Source organism: Saccopteryx leptura, chromosome 3 (genome assembly GCF_036850995.1).
Source record: "Saccopteryx leptura isolate mSacLep1 chromosome 3, mSacLep1_pri_phased_curated, whole genome shotgun sequence".
NCBI classification, from domain to species: Eukaryota; Metazoa; Chordata; class Mammalia; order Chiroptera; family Emballonuridae; genus Saccopteryx; species Saccopteryx leptura.
Window position 1 is genome coordinate 368661263 of NC_089505.1, and position 18447 is coordinate 368679709.

Here is an 18447-nt window from a genome sequence, read left to right on the forward strand (position 1 = left end):
GCATGTTCAAGGGTGGCTGTGAGACCTGGGGGTGTTCCTTCCTTTCCGGGCCTGTCTCTCAGTTGACCACCAGGACAACCTCCTCACAGTCTCTCGGTGGACCACCAGGACAACCCCCTCACAGGCCCTGTGATTGAGGGAACAGGGCCTGGCCTGGCTCCCGCCCCCCTCGTCAGGTGGGATGATGACCTTTCTGCCGCTGGCCCAAGTCCCTGGCAGAAGGATGCTACCTCCCAGATACTGCTGAGGGTCTGCACCAGGCCGTCATGTGATTGTAGCGACGACCCCTCACTGTGCAGGATCGTTATCCCTCAGGGAGCACACCGAGGCACAGAGAGGGCAAGTGGCCTGCTCGAGGCCACACAGCTGGGGTCCTCCTCCAGGCGTTCTGGCTCTAGAGCCTCTCTCTAGATCTCACTCTGTACTATAATTATTCAAATGACTCCTAATAAAAGTTACGCAGCAGGCAACTCGAAAGGTTGCCTATCTATCCATCCATCCATCCATCCATCTATCTATTACCTATCCATTCATGTCCCTAAAGTATAGAAACTTGAAGGAATTAGTCGAATTAAAGAGACACCACCTGCCCCCTATGGGTAAGCTGAAGGAAGGCCGCCTCCCTGGATACAGCAGGTGCAGCTTGGGGTTGTGGGGGGTGTGACAGGCTTTTCCAACATCAGACGTCCGGTCTAGCCAGCGCTCACCTGCCTCAGGTCCCCATCCCACGTCATTAGGAGGGAGGCTGCCTGGGCAGTTAAAAAATGCAGAGGGCAGCCAGGAGCCAGGGCTCAGGTTCTGGTTCTGCCACTGGCCCATCATGTGACCCTGGGCCCACAGCATTTCCTGTCCCCGGGACTCCGTTTCCTCGGCTGTAACGTGGGGACAGCGGTGGTTGCCGGGCAGGGTCGTCAGGAGAAGTGAGGGAAGGGATGCGTGGAAAACGCCTCTCAGCGCGCCCACTCCGAGGGGCCCTGGACACACGGCAGTGAGACGGTAAGAGTGCAGAGCCCCTTACCTGCTCTCCGGGGGCACCGGGCTTGCCGTCTCTGCCCTCCTTGCCTTCGGCTCCCTGCAGGGGAAACTCAGATTGGTTATCTGGCCGGAGACACCACGAGGGAGGGAGGGCACAGGCCGCTCCATTCACACGCAGCCGCTGAGGAAGCGTTTCAGCCGGCAGAACCGGTGTACTTCCCGGACTTTCCCCAACACCGAGACCTGAGTGTCTGGTCGCAGTGTCTGGCACATAATAAAAAAGCAAGAAGTTGTAACAGTCCATTGTTGCTATTGTTCTAAAGATGGTGCCCCAGGACTCGTTCATGAGGTCACACTTGGGGTGGTGGGCCTCATCGCTGGGCCGTGGGTCAGCCCCAGTGGTCAGCGGGGGAGATGCCGGCGCTGAGGAGGAGGAGGAGGAGGAGGAGGACGAGGAGGAGAAGGAGGAAGAGGAGGAGGAGGAGGAGGAGGAGGAGGAGGAAGAGGAGGAAGAGGAGGAGGAGGAGGAGGAGGAAGAGGATGAGGAGGAGGAGGAAGAGGAGGAGGAGGAGGAAGAAGAGGAGGAGGAGGAGGAGGAGGTGGAGGAGGAGGAGGAGGAGGAAGAAGAGGAGGAGGAAGAAGAGGAGGAGGAGGAGGTGGAGGAGGAGGAGGAGGAGGAGGAGGAAGAGGATGAGGAGGAGGAGGAAGAGGAGGAGGAGGAGGAAGAAGAGGAGGAGGAGGAGGAGGAGGTGGAGGAGGAGGAGGAGGAGGAAGAAGAGGAGGAGGAAGAAGAGGAGGAGGAGGAGGTGGAGGAGGAGGAGGAGGAGGAGGAGGAAGAAGAGGAGGAGGAGGAGGAGGAGGAGGTGGAGGAGGAGGAGGAGGAGGAGGAGGACACTGACGTACAGGACAGCACGTGACACAGCGCCTGGAGCTCACGAGCCGCTGCAGAGACCAAGGGCATTGGTGGTTCACTAGGGCTGACGACAGGGCTTTCTGGGCAGACAGAATGCAGGTGCAAAGGCCCTGTGGCCTGGAGGGGAGGGTGCCATGGGTCCTGGAGGGGTGAGGTGCCATGGGTCCTGGAGGGGAGGGGTGCTGTGGGTCCTGGAAACCAAGAGGAAGCCAGAATGGCTAGAACAGGGAATGTGCACCAGGAAGGGCTGGGTGGCACAGCAGCCAGGGGAGGCCCAGAGGCAGGTGCAGCCCAGACGGCAGCCGCACGCAGGGCCCATTCTCAGCGGGGAAGGCCGCCCCTGGCTCTCTGGGCCAGCCTGGTTGCTGACGCAGTGGACAGAGAGCTCCGCCCTACCGAGAGGGACGCTGGATTAAGAAGGCCAGAACATCCGTGCAAAGTGAGCCTTAGACGTGGCTAAATGCTAACAAGTCTGCTTTCAGGGGCCGTCACACAGATATCAGGGAAGGGCTGTGCGCGTAGACTAGGCTAGTGCAGATTTTTAAAACAATTTCAAGGTTTATGAGGCAACAGAGGAATAGCCATACACATTATGGGACATCTATTAGATAGGGTGTAGGTAAAATTTAGGAACATTTAATGCCAGTGTGGAAAATAGAAAATGTTTATATTATCACAGTAATTAATTATCTCGATTATGTATGCATATATATGCACATGCTTGGATTGTCCTAACTGTAGTTATATATATAAATATATATATGTATCTACCCCATTGATACATATGTATACATGAATACACATATATGTGTAGAGAGATGAAAATACCGTCACTATTTAAATAAATAACAACAAATGTATACATAAAAGAATGATACTGGCCCTGGCCGGTTGGCTCAGTGGTAGAGCGTCGGCCTGGCGTGCAGAAGTCCCGGGTTCGATTCCCGGCCAGGGCACACAGGAGAAGCGCCTATCTGCTTCTCCACCCCCCCCTTCCTCTCTGTCTCTCTCTTCCCCTCCCGCAGCCAAGGCTCCATTGGAGCAAAGATGGCCCGGGCGCTGGGGATGGCTCCTTGGCCGCTGCCCCAGGCGCTAGAGTGGCTCTGGTCGCAACAGAGCAACGCCCCGGAACGTGCAGAGCATCGCCCCCTGGTGGGCAGAGCGTCGCCCCTGGTGGGCGTGCCGGGTGGATCCCGGTTGGGCGCATGTGGGAGTCTGTCTGACTGTCTCTCCCCGTTTCCAGCTTCAGAAAAATAAAAAAAAAATTAAAAAAAAAAGAAAGAATGATACTAAGATTGACCCCACAGAAAATTGAATTTAATTTAGTGATGCTTTTCTTCACATACTCTATAACACAATAAAGTCTCCTAGTGACCACATCTTGCCTTAACAATGATATAATACATTTTTGTTTCCGTATTTGGTGTAGTGAAGAAGTTAGAATTTTCTTAAATGGTACTTACTGGGATTCCGGGGATTCCAGACGGGCCTACGGGGCCGGGAGGGCCTTCTTTCCCCTAAAAGATCCAAGACACAAAACCACCCTTAACTCTCAGATTGGCTTTTCTGCACGAAAATGACATCACACAGAGTTGCCTTGGTGGGAAGGGGTGTCTGGTGGGAGGTGACAGGTGTCCCTGCATCCTCCTCCTGCCTTTCCAGGTGTCTCCTCCCCCAGGGCAGGGAGGGCCCCGGGAAGGGCACAGTCACCCAGACTGGTGTGCAGACCTCTGAGTGTGTAAGCCGGGGCCACGATCACAATGCCTGCTACACTGAGGTTCACACTTTGCTCATGTTGTGGAAACCGAGGGGGGTTCCTGCAGCTGCCGGCGTGGAACGTAATTCCGTAATTACGGTTGAAGAGTAAATGGCTTGGGGTCAGAGCCTGTCACCCCTGCTGTCGTTTCAGACCTTGACTCCTGACGTCCCTTCTCTTAACTGCACTCTGCCTTTGGAACAGTGGGTAACAGTCGCTGCCTGCTGCTGGGCACGCTCTCTGGGGCGCAGCATCGGCTCAGGACAGGCGAGCGCCAAGCCTGTCTGCTCCCCTGGGCTGTGCAGACAGAGGCCGCCCTGGAAAGGGGCAGACAGGTGGGCTGCACCGTGTGGTGTCCAGGTTGGCTGCATACCGAAGTCCCATCTCCCAGACCTCCGGGTCATTTCACCCAGGCCTCCAGGTCATTTCGCCCAGACCTCCGGGTCATTTCACCCAGGCCTCTGGGTCATTTCTCCCAGACCTCCGGGTCATTTCTCCCAGACCTCCGGGTCATTTCGCCCAGACCTCCGGGTCATTTCGCCCAGGCCTCCGGGTCATTTCGCCCAGGCCTCCGGGTCATTTCGCCCAGGCCTCCGGGTTATTTCGCGGTCATTTCGTCCAGGCCTCCGGGTCATTTCGCCCAGGCCTGCACGGTGGGGATGCGAGAACTGGGGCTCTAACAGAAAGTGATTCCTCCTGCAGCTGGCAAGTCGTGACTAGACCCTCGGGACGTGTGAGCCACGGGAGGCAGGGTGGTGGGCAAGCGTCTGGGCTTCTGAGAACGCCAAACACGGCTGAAGGCGGACCCTGCCCACGGAGCAGCTTACCGGGGGCCCTGGGATTCCCGGCGGTCCAGCAACTCCGGCAGCCCCATCTGCTCCCTGGTGGGGGGAGGGACAGAAGGTGAGTCTATGTGCGCCTGACCAGGAGACGTGAGCCCTGACTTGCGCACGGTGCAACATGCAGGTCTCGCATCCCACATGCTAATTACGTGGTCCGTCGGTGCCGCTCAGGGCTCACGCCCCCCTGCTCCTTCCCAAGCTGTCCCCCGGGACCCACACTCCCAGCTCTGCCCATCCCTTAGGACGAGAGGTCTGTCCTGTGTGGTACCATCTCCAGTGAGAATGGGAGCGTGTCCCAATGACAAGGTCCAAAGAGAGGGTTTCCAACTTACTGGCGGTCCGGGGTTCCCAGGGGGCCCCATGAAACCCGGAGCTCCGGGGTGACCCTGGAGAAACAGAGAGGCAACTCTTTACAGGTGACTTATAAGGAGACTTCCACTGTGGGCAACGGCCGAATTTCAGACAGCGATCCGGAACCTACTTTCTAGCTCCAATAACAGTCGTGGACGAAGACACTGATGACAAGAAGACCCATTTTATATATGTGTGTGTGTGTGTGTGTGTGTGTGTGTGTGTGTGTGTCTAGAAAGGATCTGACGGTATTTACAGAAGCAAATCCGCCCTGAGAGTGGGCCTGCTTCAAACCGACGAGGGGAAAGAAGTGTGGGAAAGCGAGAGACACCTCAGGTGGAGACCAGGGCGGCCGCACAGCAGAGAACACTGGGGCCGGGGACAGGGACGAGGGAGGCTGCCTCCGTTCTATGCTCCCATGCCCATGTATGGCTGGGGTGTCCCGTAACAAAAGCTTAAAACCAAATACACGCAAACAGACACACCACAAGCCCACAATGGCATCGCATAGGTTAAACTGACTTACGGAGCCCATCTGTGCCGCAGAAGCCGCTACACAAGTTACCGTGTCAAGTGTATTGAAATAACATCTAATTCTGTGCAGCAGCGCTATGGAACCAAACAGGCCACCGTGACATAAGTGACGTGCCCGCCCTCCACCCCCCACTCCCACCGCCTGCCCCTGGAAACACAAGCCACAGCGTCCACGATGGATCCTGCAGCCTTCGACATCTCTTCCATGCAAGAGCAACACAGACACACTTCAGTGTCCGCACGCGGGGGGCATGTCAGCTGAGTCTGTCCTGAGACCCCGTGTCACTGCCTCTGGTTCCTGGTTCGAGTGCCTCACCCCCACCGCACTGAGCATCTCGTTAGGTTGGGGATGTGCCCGTCCTGCGTTCTGCTTCCTGAGCCGGTGCAGCGCCCAGCAGGGGGCTGGGCACACACAGTGAACTCTGACTGAGGACGCTCAGACGGGAGGGGGCCGAGGGGAGGGCAGGCAGGAGAAAGGAAAGGGATCTGGAGGACAGCGGTCAGCAGTAAGCAGGGGCCCAGCGGTCGGTTCCAGCGGCGGAAAGGCTGCTGGCGGCTGAGGAGTCGAGGCAGCAGAACCAGCTGGTCGCTCTGAACAGAAGGCGATGGGGTCGCAGCGCTCCAACCCACAGAAAGAGCTGCCTGTCGTCGCTGGCCCGAACTGACAGTGCCCCTGGGGAAGCGGCCCGGCAGGGCTGATGGGCACAGAGCCCAGAGGGGCGTCGTGAAGCAGAGCTGCCAGCCCCGGGCATCATACGGGGGGCCCGTGAGAAACCACGGGAGTCGGAGGGAAGGAAGGGGCACTTCGCAACACGTGACTGTCATTTTAGTGAGCAAGACACGGCAACAGCAAGAGTCCAAAAGAATTAAAAAAAAAAAAAAAAAAAGGCAGGCCCCTCAGATCACTGGGGATGGGGAAGGAGAACAGGAACCAGAAGAACCCAGACGGAAACCAGGAAAACAGGATTTAAAAAAAAATCCTGCCGCACACATGAAAGAGACAAGGAGGGAGTCAGGGCAGACAGCGTCCGGGAGAACCGCAACGCTCCTTCAGGGGCGGTTCAGCATACAGTGCTCGCTCACCGGGAGAACCACAACGCCCTTCAGGGGGCGGCTCAGCATACAGTGCTCGCTCACCTGGTCGCCCTTCTGTCCAGCCTGTCCCTCTGCTCCGCGCTCTCCTCTACTGCCCTTCGAGGACAAAGAAAGCAAATTGGGGGAAATGTTAGAGCGACATCGAGTCTGAAAAGAGCTGGCATGCATTCATCCTCCTCGCCCTTCATTTATTCATCCCTTCCTCGTCCTCCACCAATCTCTTCTCCAGGTCGTGCTGCAGACCAGAAAACAGCTAACTGCTGATGGAGTGGCTTTTCTGCTCGGCGGGTGCTGGCGGAGGGCGGGGTGGGGGGCGGGGCGGGGGGCGGGGCTGGGGAGCAGGCGGAGCCCACTTCACCTAGGGCGGGGGGCGGGGCTGGGGAGCAGGCGGAGCCCACTTCACCTAGGGTGGGGGGGCGGGGCTGGGGAGCAGGCGGAGCCCACTTCACCGAGGGCGGGGGGCGGGGCTGGGGAGCAGGCGGAGCCCACTTCACCTAGGGTGGGGGGGCGGGGCTGGGGAGCAGGCGGAGCCCACTTCACCGAGGGCGGGGGGCGGGGCTGGGGAGCAGGCGGAGCCCACTTCACGGAGGGCGGGGGGCGGGGCTGGGGAGCAGGCGGAGCCCACTTCACCTAGGGTGGGGGGGCGGGGCTGGGGAGCAGGCGGAGCCCACTTCACCGAGGGGCCGGCATGTTAAACCCTGACTACGAGTTGAGTTGGAGGCGCTGGAAAGCACTAGAAGGCTGTAGGTTGCCCTAGACATCACAGGGCTCCTCTGCTCCAGTGGAGGGGCGGGCTGGAAGGTTCAGGGTGCAGAGAGGAGGGTCAGTGAAGAGGAGAGCAGGGTGGGTGTCCCAGCTGTGGCAGGGAAGGGGGAAGGGCCAGTGCACTGTCAGTGGCACGGCACAGTCGGGGTGGGCAACGAGGGGGAAGCTGAGATGGTGATGGACGGGGCAGCACTGGACAGCGGGCTGAGCGAGAACAGTCTCGGTACACCTGCTCCTCCCTCCTTCCTCACTAGCTGTGGTCACTGAAACATCTCCCGACATGAAAACTGTAGTTTTATCTACAAAGTAGAGAAAATTATGATGCCTAACCCATGAATTGTTAGGGAAATAAAATCAGATGACACGTGGGAAACACTTAGCATAGAGGTCAGCACACTGTAAGAGCTCAATTAATATTGACTATAATTATTATATATTTTATACCATTTTGCATAGGAGTCATGGCTTTGTCATTTACTAGTTATGTGTCACTGGGCAAGGTACTTCAACCCTCTGTTTTCTAACTTCTAAAATGAGAATAATAGTAATAGTATCTTTGTCATCAAGTTGTGAGGATTAAATAACCTGAAATCTACAAAGTGCTTAAAATAGCGATGAGTTCATCATTAGCTGTCAATACATATTAGCTATTCTTCTTCTCACCACCATCATCATCACCACCATCACCATCATCACCACTATGATTGTCACCATCATCATTGCCAACATCATTGTCACCAGCATCATCTCTATCATCATCACCATCATTTTCACCACCATCACCATCACCATCATCATTGTTACCATCATCACCATCATCATTGTAACCATCACCATCACCACCATCACCATTATCGCCACTATTATTGTCACCATCATCATCGCCAACATCATTGTCACCAGCATCATCTCTATCATCACTATCATCACCATTGTCATCACCACCATCACCATCATCATTGTCACCATCATCACCATCATCATTGTAACCATCACCACCATCACCATTATCACCACTATTATTGTCACCATCATCATCACCATCATTGTTACCACCATCATCACTATCATCATTGTCATCACCATTATCACCATCATCACCACCTTTATCACCGCCATCATCACCATCACCGTCATTATCAACATCACCATCATCACCATTATCATCACCATCATCATCACCATTATTATCATCATCATCACCATCACCATCTTTGTCATTATTGTGGTTATGAAAACACTCATAACATGCAACCTACCAAAAAATATTTTTTACAGACTAACTCTGAAAGTAACAATCGAAGGTCCCACTCTCTCTTAACTGTCACCTATTTTGGCTCCACATTGACTGTGTTAACAAGTGCACTTCAGTGAAATGTTAGTAAACAGAAGCGCTCCGGGCTGTCTGAAAGGACGCATTATGCAGTGCATTAAGTCTTTGGCAGGGAGTCAACCCTGGCTCTCATTCCAGACCTGTCATCTCCTATCTTTGCATCCTTGAGCAGAGCAGGGCTCCCCTTTGTTTGTTCACCCAGGACATGAAGAATGGGGGGAGGCCAGTCTACACAGCTCCTTCCCACTCCGGAACCCCACGGTCCTCTCAGTGAAGCACCGAGCCCGGCCCTGCTCCTGCCCGGAAGGTTGCACGGTGCTGCGGTTCACTGGTGCTGATGACCGCCGAGAACACCACTCCTGCCCGCCTCCCTGGGCATGCTGGGAGCGTCAGGGGAGCTCACGCCTGTCAAGTGCCAAATGCCATTGTGAAGAGCAGGAAAAAAAATAGGTCCAGAGGGGAAGAGCATTTGTTCCAACGTTTTTATGTGCAATTACTTCTGCTGCTTTTTAAGTCTTTAAAGCCAGCAGTGCCCTGTCTGCGGGCCGCATTAGAATCTCAGTGACAAGAAGTGACGCAGAAGAGCAGGCTGCTTCTCTGACATTTAGGACAATGGCCTTAAAAGTAAATGGCTTCCTTTCAGATGCCCGTCCACAGCCTGGGCTGGGAGTGCTTTCAACCCTCGTCTCTGAACAATGAAAATGTCAGCCCGCTCAGCGATCGCCACAGTTGTCCTTGTCTCCTTCCCCGCTGCGGGTGGAGATCAGAGCCAACACGCCACCCCCGAGGCCTGACTCACTTCCTTCCAGGAGAGCGGGTGACATTTACAGGGCCCTGCTCTGCCAGGCTCGCTGCTGAAGCTTTCCCAATGAGATCCACTTCACGTCCTTCTTTGTTACTACGCTGAGCTGAGATGAGGAAAATATTTAATATGTCTATGTTATCTAATTTAGCCAGGAAGACTACCCCATGGGGTTGGGTTGTTGCCAGCATGCACAGACGAGGAATCGGAAGCCACTGGTTATAGTTGCTATCGACTCAAACAGCAGCACTTAAAAAAGACCACCCAGAGTCTCTTGTAGCCAGTGTTTCCCATGCGCCTGCCCCGTTCCTGGTGCTCCGTGAACATCTCCTGTTTAATCCCTTCCACCCTCGTTGTGAGAACGGCAAGACGAGGGACCTGGGCTTCAGACAGGTCGTGTAAACTGCCCACGTCCTATGATGAGTAAGCAAACTCCAATCAGCTAAGAAGAGGCAGAGCCGGGGTGGGGAACCAGGGTGGGGAACCAGGGTGGGGAACCAGGGTGGGGAGCCAGGGTGGGGAACCAGGGTGGGGAACCAGGGTGGGGAACCAGCTGACCTCCAGAGCCCAGGCTGTGCCTGCCGCTCTCAGGGGGCCTCCAGTCCCCAGTTTGACTTTTCTGTGAGTCACCAGCTTATAAATCTCTCTTCTCCAATAGAGCACTGGGCTCTGGAAGTCATGGCCCATATGTGACCCATCTCTACATATCCTGACGTGGAAGGAAACTGTTTGAGGGGACGCCGGTGAGAATCTTTCAGGACCGAGGCAGTTATGGGTGAAAAGAGACTGCTGTTCTCGGAGAAAGCTTTGCACTCCGTGGCTCTGGGTCACCTTCCGGCAGGATGGGATTTCAGGGCCTCTCCTGGCACTCCGAATGGCAGTGGGGGGCGTATCATCTCCGCCTCTAAGACTCGTTCAGAACATGCATGGAAGTGGGGGCTTGTGTTCCCACAGTGTTCCCAATCCCTGCAGACAACCCATCCCGGGTTGGTGGACGCACGGATGAGAAGGAAACCAAATGCTTTCCATGGAGGATAAAATCATCAGCACGGGACCCCCCCCCCCCCCAGGAGAGGTGTTCCACCTCTGACTGCAGAAATACATGTTCCTGGGGTCATCACTCTGATGACCAACTCGCTCCTTCTCCCTCCTCTCCATGAATCCTAATCCTCACAGTAGCCACCGTCTCCAGGCCTCACCCCTTAAAGTCAGTGTTTTGTGCACAATGAAAACTCAAGAACAGAGCTCTGCATCTGATCATGGCACTAACCCCCCCTCCCCCTGCGCATCCCTGGACCAACCACCAGAGAGAGCAGCTGCAAATCGGCAAGGTAAGTCTCGGGAAGGCTGATTCACCAGGTGCCGAATCCAAACTGCAAGCGAACAGGCAGACCAGCCCCCTCCTGGCAAAGCGCGTGACCAGTGTGCACCCCGGGGCGCTGGCTGTAGAGGAACACGAACACTGGTCCTAAGTGCTCCGCCACCAGCAGCATCTTCACTCTACAGGGGCATCTTTACCTCCGCGGGTCTAGCGGAGGTCTTGTGTGGTAAGTGCAGTTCAGCCCAGAGGAAACGAAGCAGCCCTCTCATCTGGTTTTTGGCGCATTATGCGGGATGAATGAATAGCGCAGAGACTGGCTTGGGATTGAAGTCAAGAAGCAAGGAGGCTTGTGAGTCCTCGGGTGAGACATTTTAACTTCTCTGCGACTCACAATCCCAACAATGGGTAAGGGGACGCTGCCACAGGGGAAAGGGAGGGGGCATTGCCAGCGGCAGCACAGAGAGAAGCACTGCGCCCACTGGGAGCTGTCCGTGGTGCTGATGCTGCTGTCCTGGTCCTAGTGGAACGGGAGACTAATCAGTGGGAACCCTGGAGCTGGATTGGCTAGGTTTCCCCGTGGCTGTATCACCTACCCGTTTTGTAATACTATCATTTTAATCCTGCTAAGCCTTCGTTGTCCCGTCTATAAAGTGGAACAACAATATTTCTACCTCCTACTATGATGCTGAGCATTGCAGGGGATAACCTTACAACGCAGGAGACCTGGCCCTGGGCTGTCACGGCTTGGGGGCTCACCAGGTAGGGTGGACCTCAAGCCCTGAGAACCTCTCAGTCACCAGGGATTCTCAAGCGGAGCAGTTAGAACTCTGCCTTTCAGATGTTCCTTTTCTGATGGAAGCTTTCTTTGGCTTTCTCCGTGTATGTGAAGGAACAAGCCCTCCCTGGAATCCAATTATAAAACAACAAAGGCAAAGCCGTTATCCCAAGACACCAGCACCCCCAGCAAGGCTGGGCTAATAGAGCCAGCAACCCCCCCTCGGCAACCCCCCTCGGCAACTCCCCCCTCGGCAACCCCCCCTCGGCAACTCCCCCCTCGGCAACCCCCCCTCGGCAACCCCCCTCGGCAACCCCCATTCGGCAACCCCCCCTACTCGGCAACCCCCCTCGGCGACCCACCCTCAGCAACCCCCCCTACTCGGCAACCCCCCCCTCGGCGACCCCCCTCGGCAACCCCCCTCCTCAGCGACCCCTCCTCAGCAATCCCCCCTCGGCAACCCCCCCTCGGCGACCCCCCCTCAGCAACCGCCCCCTTGGCAACCCCTCCATAACCCCCCCTCGGCGACTCCTCCTCGGCAACCGCCCCCCCCCCTCAGCAATCTCTACTCAGCAACCGACCTCCTTATCTGCTTCATTGATTGGCTCTTGCTTCTCTGAGCAGAGGTCGTTCCTCAGCAGAGGTTAAGCCCAGCAGCTGGTGAAGTGACAGCAAAGGTTACACAGGGACCAGCTGAAACTACCGGGTGCAGAATCCCCGAGGCGAGAAGCTTAGCCCCCGAGGATGCCCCCAGAAAGAGAGGGCAATGCACAGGAGAGAGTGTGGACGATGCAGCGCTTTGCTGGAGTCAAAATCTCTGCCAGGGCAAAATCTCTTATTCTACGTCTCCTGAGACCTGACAGCTGCAGCTCCTGAAGCAGGAGCCCTGGGCATGCCCATGGCCACTCAGGCTTCCCAAAGCCCACGGACCACAAATGTCGAGCGCCTCAACCTGCTGGCCAGGGCCTGGCAGAGCTGCGTGTTCCGTAGTGACACCCCGCGGCTGCCATGCTTTTGTTTGCTCGCTTGCCTTTTACTAGTAAAAATAACAGCCCCACCCCCCATGAGCTAGGGCTGAGCTCGGGGGGATATCATGGAGGCGCCCGCCCGCCTGGGGTGTAAAACGTAAGTGGTCCCCAGAAACCTCAGAGCTCCAGATACAGAATATTCCAATGCTGTGTTTTTAAACATCAAAATTAATGCAGGGCCCTGGCCGGTTGGCTCAGTGGTAGAGCGTCGGCTTGGTGTGCAGGGGACCCGGGTTTGATCCCCGGCCAGGGCACATTGGAGAAGCGCTCATTTGTTTCTCCACCCCCCCCTCCTTCCTCTCTGTCTCTCTCTTCCCCTCCCACAGCCGAGGCTCCATTGGAGCAAAGATGGCCCGGGCGCTGGGGATGGCTCCTTGGCCTCTGCCCCAGGCGCTAGAATGGCTCTGGTCACGGCAGAGCAACGCCCCGGAGGGACAGAGCGTCGCCCCCGGTGGGCGTGCTGGGTGGATCCCGGTTGGGCGCATGCGGGAGTCTGTCTGACTGTCTCTCGTTTCCAGCTTCAGAAAAATACAAAAAAAAAAAAAAATTAATGCAGAATGATCCGAGATGAACACAATATGAAAGGTAAATAAGCAGGCTCCATGGGGCAGGGGCAGGGGCTGGGGTTGGGGGGAGGCAGGTCAGTCCAGCACAGGGTAGGGGCCCCCCCTTTATTTTCAATGTTGGTCCTTTGTTTCTCGTGAATCAATTGCACTAATTTAAAACTTAAAGCACACTGGCCTCGAGTCTCAGTCATCTTGGTCACTGGGGGGCTGGGCTTCCCCTTACGTCTCCCACCCCGGTCCTCACGCGAGTCCTGGGTGCTCCTGCCCGGCTGAGAGCACGGGGCTCCAGGAGCAATGGAGCTGAGTTGACGGGGGTGGTCAAGTCCCAGGTGCTGGCGGGGCCTCTCAGGAGCCGTGGTCACGGCCACCAGCCCACGAGCCTGCTGCTTCTGCACGTCCCAGGTCCCCTCCAGGGGATGGAAGGGCAGAGAGAAGAACTGCCCCAGGGTCAGAGACGAGATGCCCGCCCCGAAGGTCTGACTCCTGAGCTCCTCCTCCCAGTGACGATTTTATGTTGCACCTCCCACCAGACGAGCCACACCGTGTCCCAGGCAGGCCACAGGAAGAGCCATGGTGGCACTTGGAATGTTGGCGTGGGTGGTGTGCACAGCTTGCAGAAGCAGAGGCCACGGGGGGAGGGGGTGGTCAGGGAGAGCCCCGCGGGGGGAGCTCCAGTGTCGGGAAGGGAACGGGGTGCAGTCAACCCCACTCCTCCCTGCCCCCCCCAGCGCTCACTCAACCTCTTCTTAGAGACAAACACTGTCCCCAACAGGAGCGCAAATGGCACACCCGACACTCCTGGCAGCCAGAGCTTTCCCCGCTCATTCTAGAAGCATGCCTGGTGGTTCCCAGGAGCCTTAATACTCACGTGAATTTGCATAGCATTTACCTACCATTGTTACTGAGAGCCATGTTCCTACAATCATTGTTACTGAGAGCCATGTTCCCGCCGATCACTGTTACTGAGAGCCATGTTCCTACCGATCACTGTTACTGAGAGCCATGTTCCTACAATCACTGTCACTGAGAGCCATGTTCCTACCAATCATTGTCACTGAGAGCCATGTTCCTACAATCATTGTTACTGAGAGCCATGTTCCTACAATCATTGTTACTGAGAGCCATGTTCCTACAATCATTGTTACTGAGAGCCATGTTCCTACAATCACTGTTACTGAGCCATGTTCCTACAATCACTGTCACTGAGAGCCATGTTCCCACCAATCACTGTTACTGAGAGCCATGTTCCTACAATCACTGTCACTGAGAGCCATGTTCCTACAATCATTGTTACTGAGAGCCATGTTCCTACAATCACTGTTACTGAGAGCCATGTTCCTACAATCATTGTTACTGAGAGCCATGTTCCTACCAATCAATCACTGTCACTGAGAGCCATGTTCCTACAATCACTGTCACTGAGAGCCATGTTCCTACAATCACTGTCACTGAGAGCCATGTTCCTACCAATCAATCACTGTCACTGAGAGCCATGTTCCTACAATCACTGTCACTGAGAGCCATGTTCCTACAATCACTGTCACTGAGAGCCATGTTCCTACCAATCACTGTCACTGAGAGCCATGTTCCTACAATCACTGTCACTGAGAGCCATGTTCCTACAATCACTGTTACTGAGAGCCATGTTCCTACAATCACTGTTACTGAGAGCCATGTTCCTACAATCACTGTTACTGAGAGCCATGTTCCTACAATCATTGTTACTGAGAGCCATGTTCCTACAATCATTGTTACTGAGAGCCATGTTCCTACAATCATTGTTACTGAGAGCCATGTTCCTACAATCATTGTTACTGAGAGCCATGTTCCTACAATCACTGTCACTGAGAGCCATGTTCCTACAATCACTGTCACTGAGAGCCATGTTCCTACAATCACTGTCACTGAGAGCCATGTTCCTACCAATCAATCACTGTCACTGAGAGCCATGTTCCTACAATCACTGTTACTGAGAGCCATGTTCCTACAATCACTGTTACTGAGAGCCATGTTCCTACAATCATTGTTACTGAGAGCCATGTTCCTACAATCACTGTTACTGAGAGCCATGTTCCTACAATCACTGTTACTGAGAGCCATGTTCCTACAATCACTGTCACTGAGAGCCATGTTCCTACCAATCAATCACTGTCACTGAGAGCCATGTTCCTACCAATCAATCACTGTCACTGAGAGCCATGTTCCTACAATCATTGTTACTGAGAGCCATGTTCCTACCATCACTGTTACTGAGAGCCATGTTCCTACAATCACTGTCACTGAGAGCCATGTTCCTACCAATCAATCACTGTCACTGAGAGCCATGTTCCTACAATCACTGTTACTGAGAGCCATGTTCCTACAATCATTGTTACTGAGAGCCATGTTCCTACCAATCATTGTCACTGAGAGCCATGTTCCTACAGTCACTGTCACTGAGAGCCATGTTCCTACCAATCATTGTTACTGAGAGCCATGTTCCTACAATCATTGTTACTGAGAGCCATGTTCCTACAATCATTGTTACTGAGAGCCATGTTCCTACAATCACTGTTACTGAGCCATGTTCCTACAATCACTGTCACTGAGAGCCATGTTCCTACAATCACTGTTACTGAGAGCCATGTTCCTACAATCACTGTCACTGAGAGCCATGTTCCTACAATCATTGTTACTGAGAGCCATGTTCCTACAATCACTGTTACTGAGAGCCATGTTCCTACAATCATTGTTACTGAGAGCCATGTTCCTACCAATCAATCACTGTCACTGAGAGCCATGTTCCTACAATCACTGTCACTGAGAGCCATGTTCCTACAATCACTGTCACTGAGAGCCATGTTCCTACCAATCAATCACTGTCACTGAGAGCCATGTTCCTACAATCACTGTCACTGAGAGCCATGTTCCTACAATCACTGTCACTGAGAGCCATGTTCCTACCAATCACTGTCACTGAGAGCCATGTTCCTACAATCACTGTCACTGAGAGCCATGTTCCTACAATCACTGTTACTGAGAGCCATGTTCCTACAATCACTGTTACTGAGAGCCATGTTCCTACAATCATTGTTACTGAGAGCCATGTTCCTACAATCATTGTTACTGAGAGCCATGTTCCTACAATCATTGTTACTGAGAGCCATGTTCCTACAATCACTGTCACTGAGAGCCATGTTCCTACAATCACTGTCACTGAGAGCCATGTTCCTACAATCACTGTCACTGAGAGCCATGTTCCTACCAATCACTGTCACTGAGAGCCATGTTCCTACAATCACTGTCACTGAGAGCCATGTTCCTACAATCACTGTTACTGAGAGCCATGTTCCTACAATCACTGTTACTGAGAGCCATGTTCCTACAATCATTGTTACTGAGAGCCATGTTCCTACAATCATTGTTACTGAGAGCCATGTTCCTACAATCACTGTTACTGAGAGCCATGTTCCTACAATCACTGTCACTGAGAGCCATGTTCCTACCAATCAATCACTGTCACTGAGAGCCATGTTCCTACCAATCAATCACTGTCACTGAGAGCCATGTTCCTACAATCATTGTTACTGAGAGCCATGTTCCTACAATCACTGTCACTGAGAGCCATGTTCCTACCAATCAATCACTGTCACTGAGAGCCATGTTCCTACCAATCAATCACTGTCACTGAGAGCCATGTTCCTACCAATCAATCACTGTCACTGAGAGCCATGTTCCTACCAATCAATCACTGTCACTGAGAGCCATGTTCCTACAATCACTGTCACTGAGAGCCATGTTCCTACAATCACTGTCACTGAGAGCCATGTTCCTACAATCACTGTCACTGAGAGCCATGTTCCTACAATCACTGTCACTGAGAGCCATGTTCCTACCAATCAATCACTGTCACTGAGAGCCATGTTCCTACAATCACTGTTACTGAGAGCCATGTTCCTACAATCACTGTCACTGAGAGCCATGTTCCTACCATCACTGTCACTGAGAGCCATGTTCCTACAATCACTGTCACTGAGAGCCATGTTCCTACAATCACTGTCACTGAGAGCCATGTTCCTACCAATCAATCACTGTCACTGAGAGCCATGTTCCTACCAATCAATCACTGTCACTGAGAGCCATGTTCCTACAATCACTGTTACTGAGAGCCATGTTCCTACCAATCAATCACTGTCACTGAGAGCCATGTTCCTACCAATCAATCACTGTCACTGAGAGCCATGTTCCTACAATCACTGTCACTGAGAGCCATGTTCCTACAATCATTGTTACTGAGAGCCATGTTCCTACAATCACTGTCACTGAGAGCCATGTTCCTACAATCACTGTTACTGAGAGCCATGTTCCTACAATCACTGTTACTGAGAGCCATGTTCCTACAATCACTGTTACTGAGAGCCATGTTCCTACAATCACTGTCACTGAGAGCCATGTTCCTACCAGTCATTGTTAACTGAGAGCCATGTTCCTTTCTGGCATTCCATCGTTCGCCTCTAACATATCTCTGGAGTTGTTTTCATTACCAATAGTGAGTGGTGAAGTTAAGGCGCAGAGAGGTCAAGGGTTTTGCCTAAAACCACATAGCTCCTCCAAAGGCTCCTGTGTGACCCAGGAAGCAGTACACAGCTCCTCCAAAGGCTCCTGTGTGACCCAGGAAGCAGTACACAGCTCCTCCAGAGGCTCCTGTGTGACCCAGGAAGCAGTACACAGCTCCTCCGAAGGCTCCTGTGTGACCCAGGAAGCAGTACACAGCTCCTCCAGAGGCTCCTGTGTGACCCAGGAAGCAGTACACAGCTCCTCCAGAGGCTCCTGTGTGACCCAAGAAGCAGTACACGTTCCAGTCCCGTAGCTGAGACTTACATCCTTCCAACCACTCCGGTGTTTGTCACTGGACAACCTGAGACTTGACAGGTTGAAATGACCCTGCTCCCCAAGGTCACCCAGAGAGTCAGAGCCGTGGTTAGACACTGAACAGGAGGCTCACTGACCTGTGCTCCCGCTACTCCTGGGGGTCCTGGGAGTCCTCTGGGCCCGGCATCCCCCTGCGGCAGGGACAAGAGGGAAAGTCAGGAGTGAGCGTCTGAAGCCCCTGGCCAGAGTCACCAGCAAGCTGTCACCCCGACGCACCCACGTGCTGACTTTGCACTGGGATGTCCCTGCCCCATCCCACCCCCTGTGCGTCTCAGCAAAGCGTGCTGGCGGTGCATTCACAGGCACAACCCACAACTGACGTGGTCAGACGGCGTGGTGAGTCGGTCACTGAGATGACCCCCATGGCCCCTGCCTCCCGGACTCACGCCCTTGAGTAGGCTTGCCGTCCCATTGGTCCCTGAGAAGCAGCGTCGGGATCTCCGAGACGACGTGTTACATTGCAATGAAAATACTGTGTCC

General features: G+C 54.2%; 1 protein-coding gene across 1 annotated transcript in view; it reads right to left on the reverse strand.

Annotated features, from left to right (window-relative positions):
* Window positions 1-18447, reverse strand: part of COL22A1 (collagen type XXII alpha 1 chain) — a gene marked incomplete at its 5' end in the record, with an annotated part of 223216 nt that overhangs the window by 25593 nt on the left and 179176 nt on the right. Inside the window, 6 exons of the mRNA XM_066372771.1 lie at window positions 1019-1072; window positions 3352-3405; window positions 4472-4525; window positions 4819-4872; window positions 6509-6562; window positions 18045-18098. Of these exons, the coding sequence (XP_066228868.1) occupies window positions 1019-1072; window positions 3352-3405; window positions 4472-4525; window positions 4819-4872; window positions 6509-6562; window positions 18045-18098 (324 nt within the window). The remainder of the gene's footprint in view (window positions 1-1018; window positions 1073-3351; window positions 3406-4471; window positions 4526-4818; window positions 4873-6508; window positions 6563-18044; window positions 18099-18447) is intronic.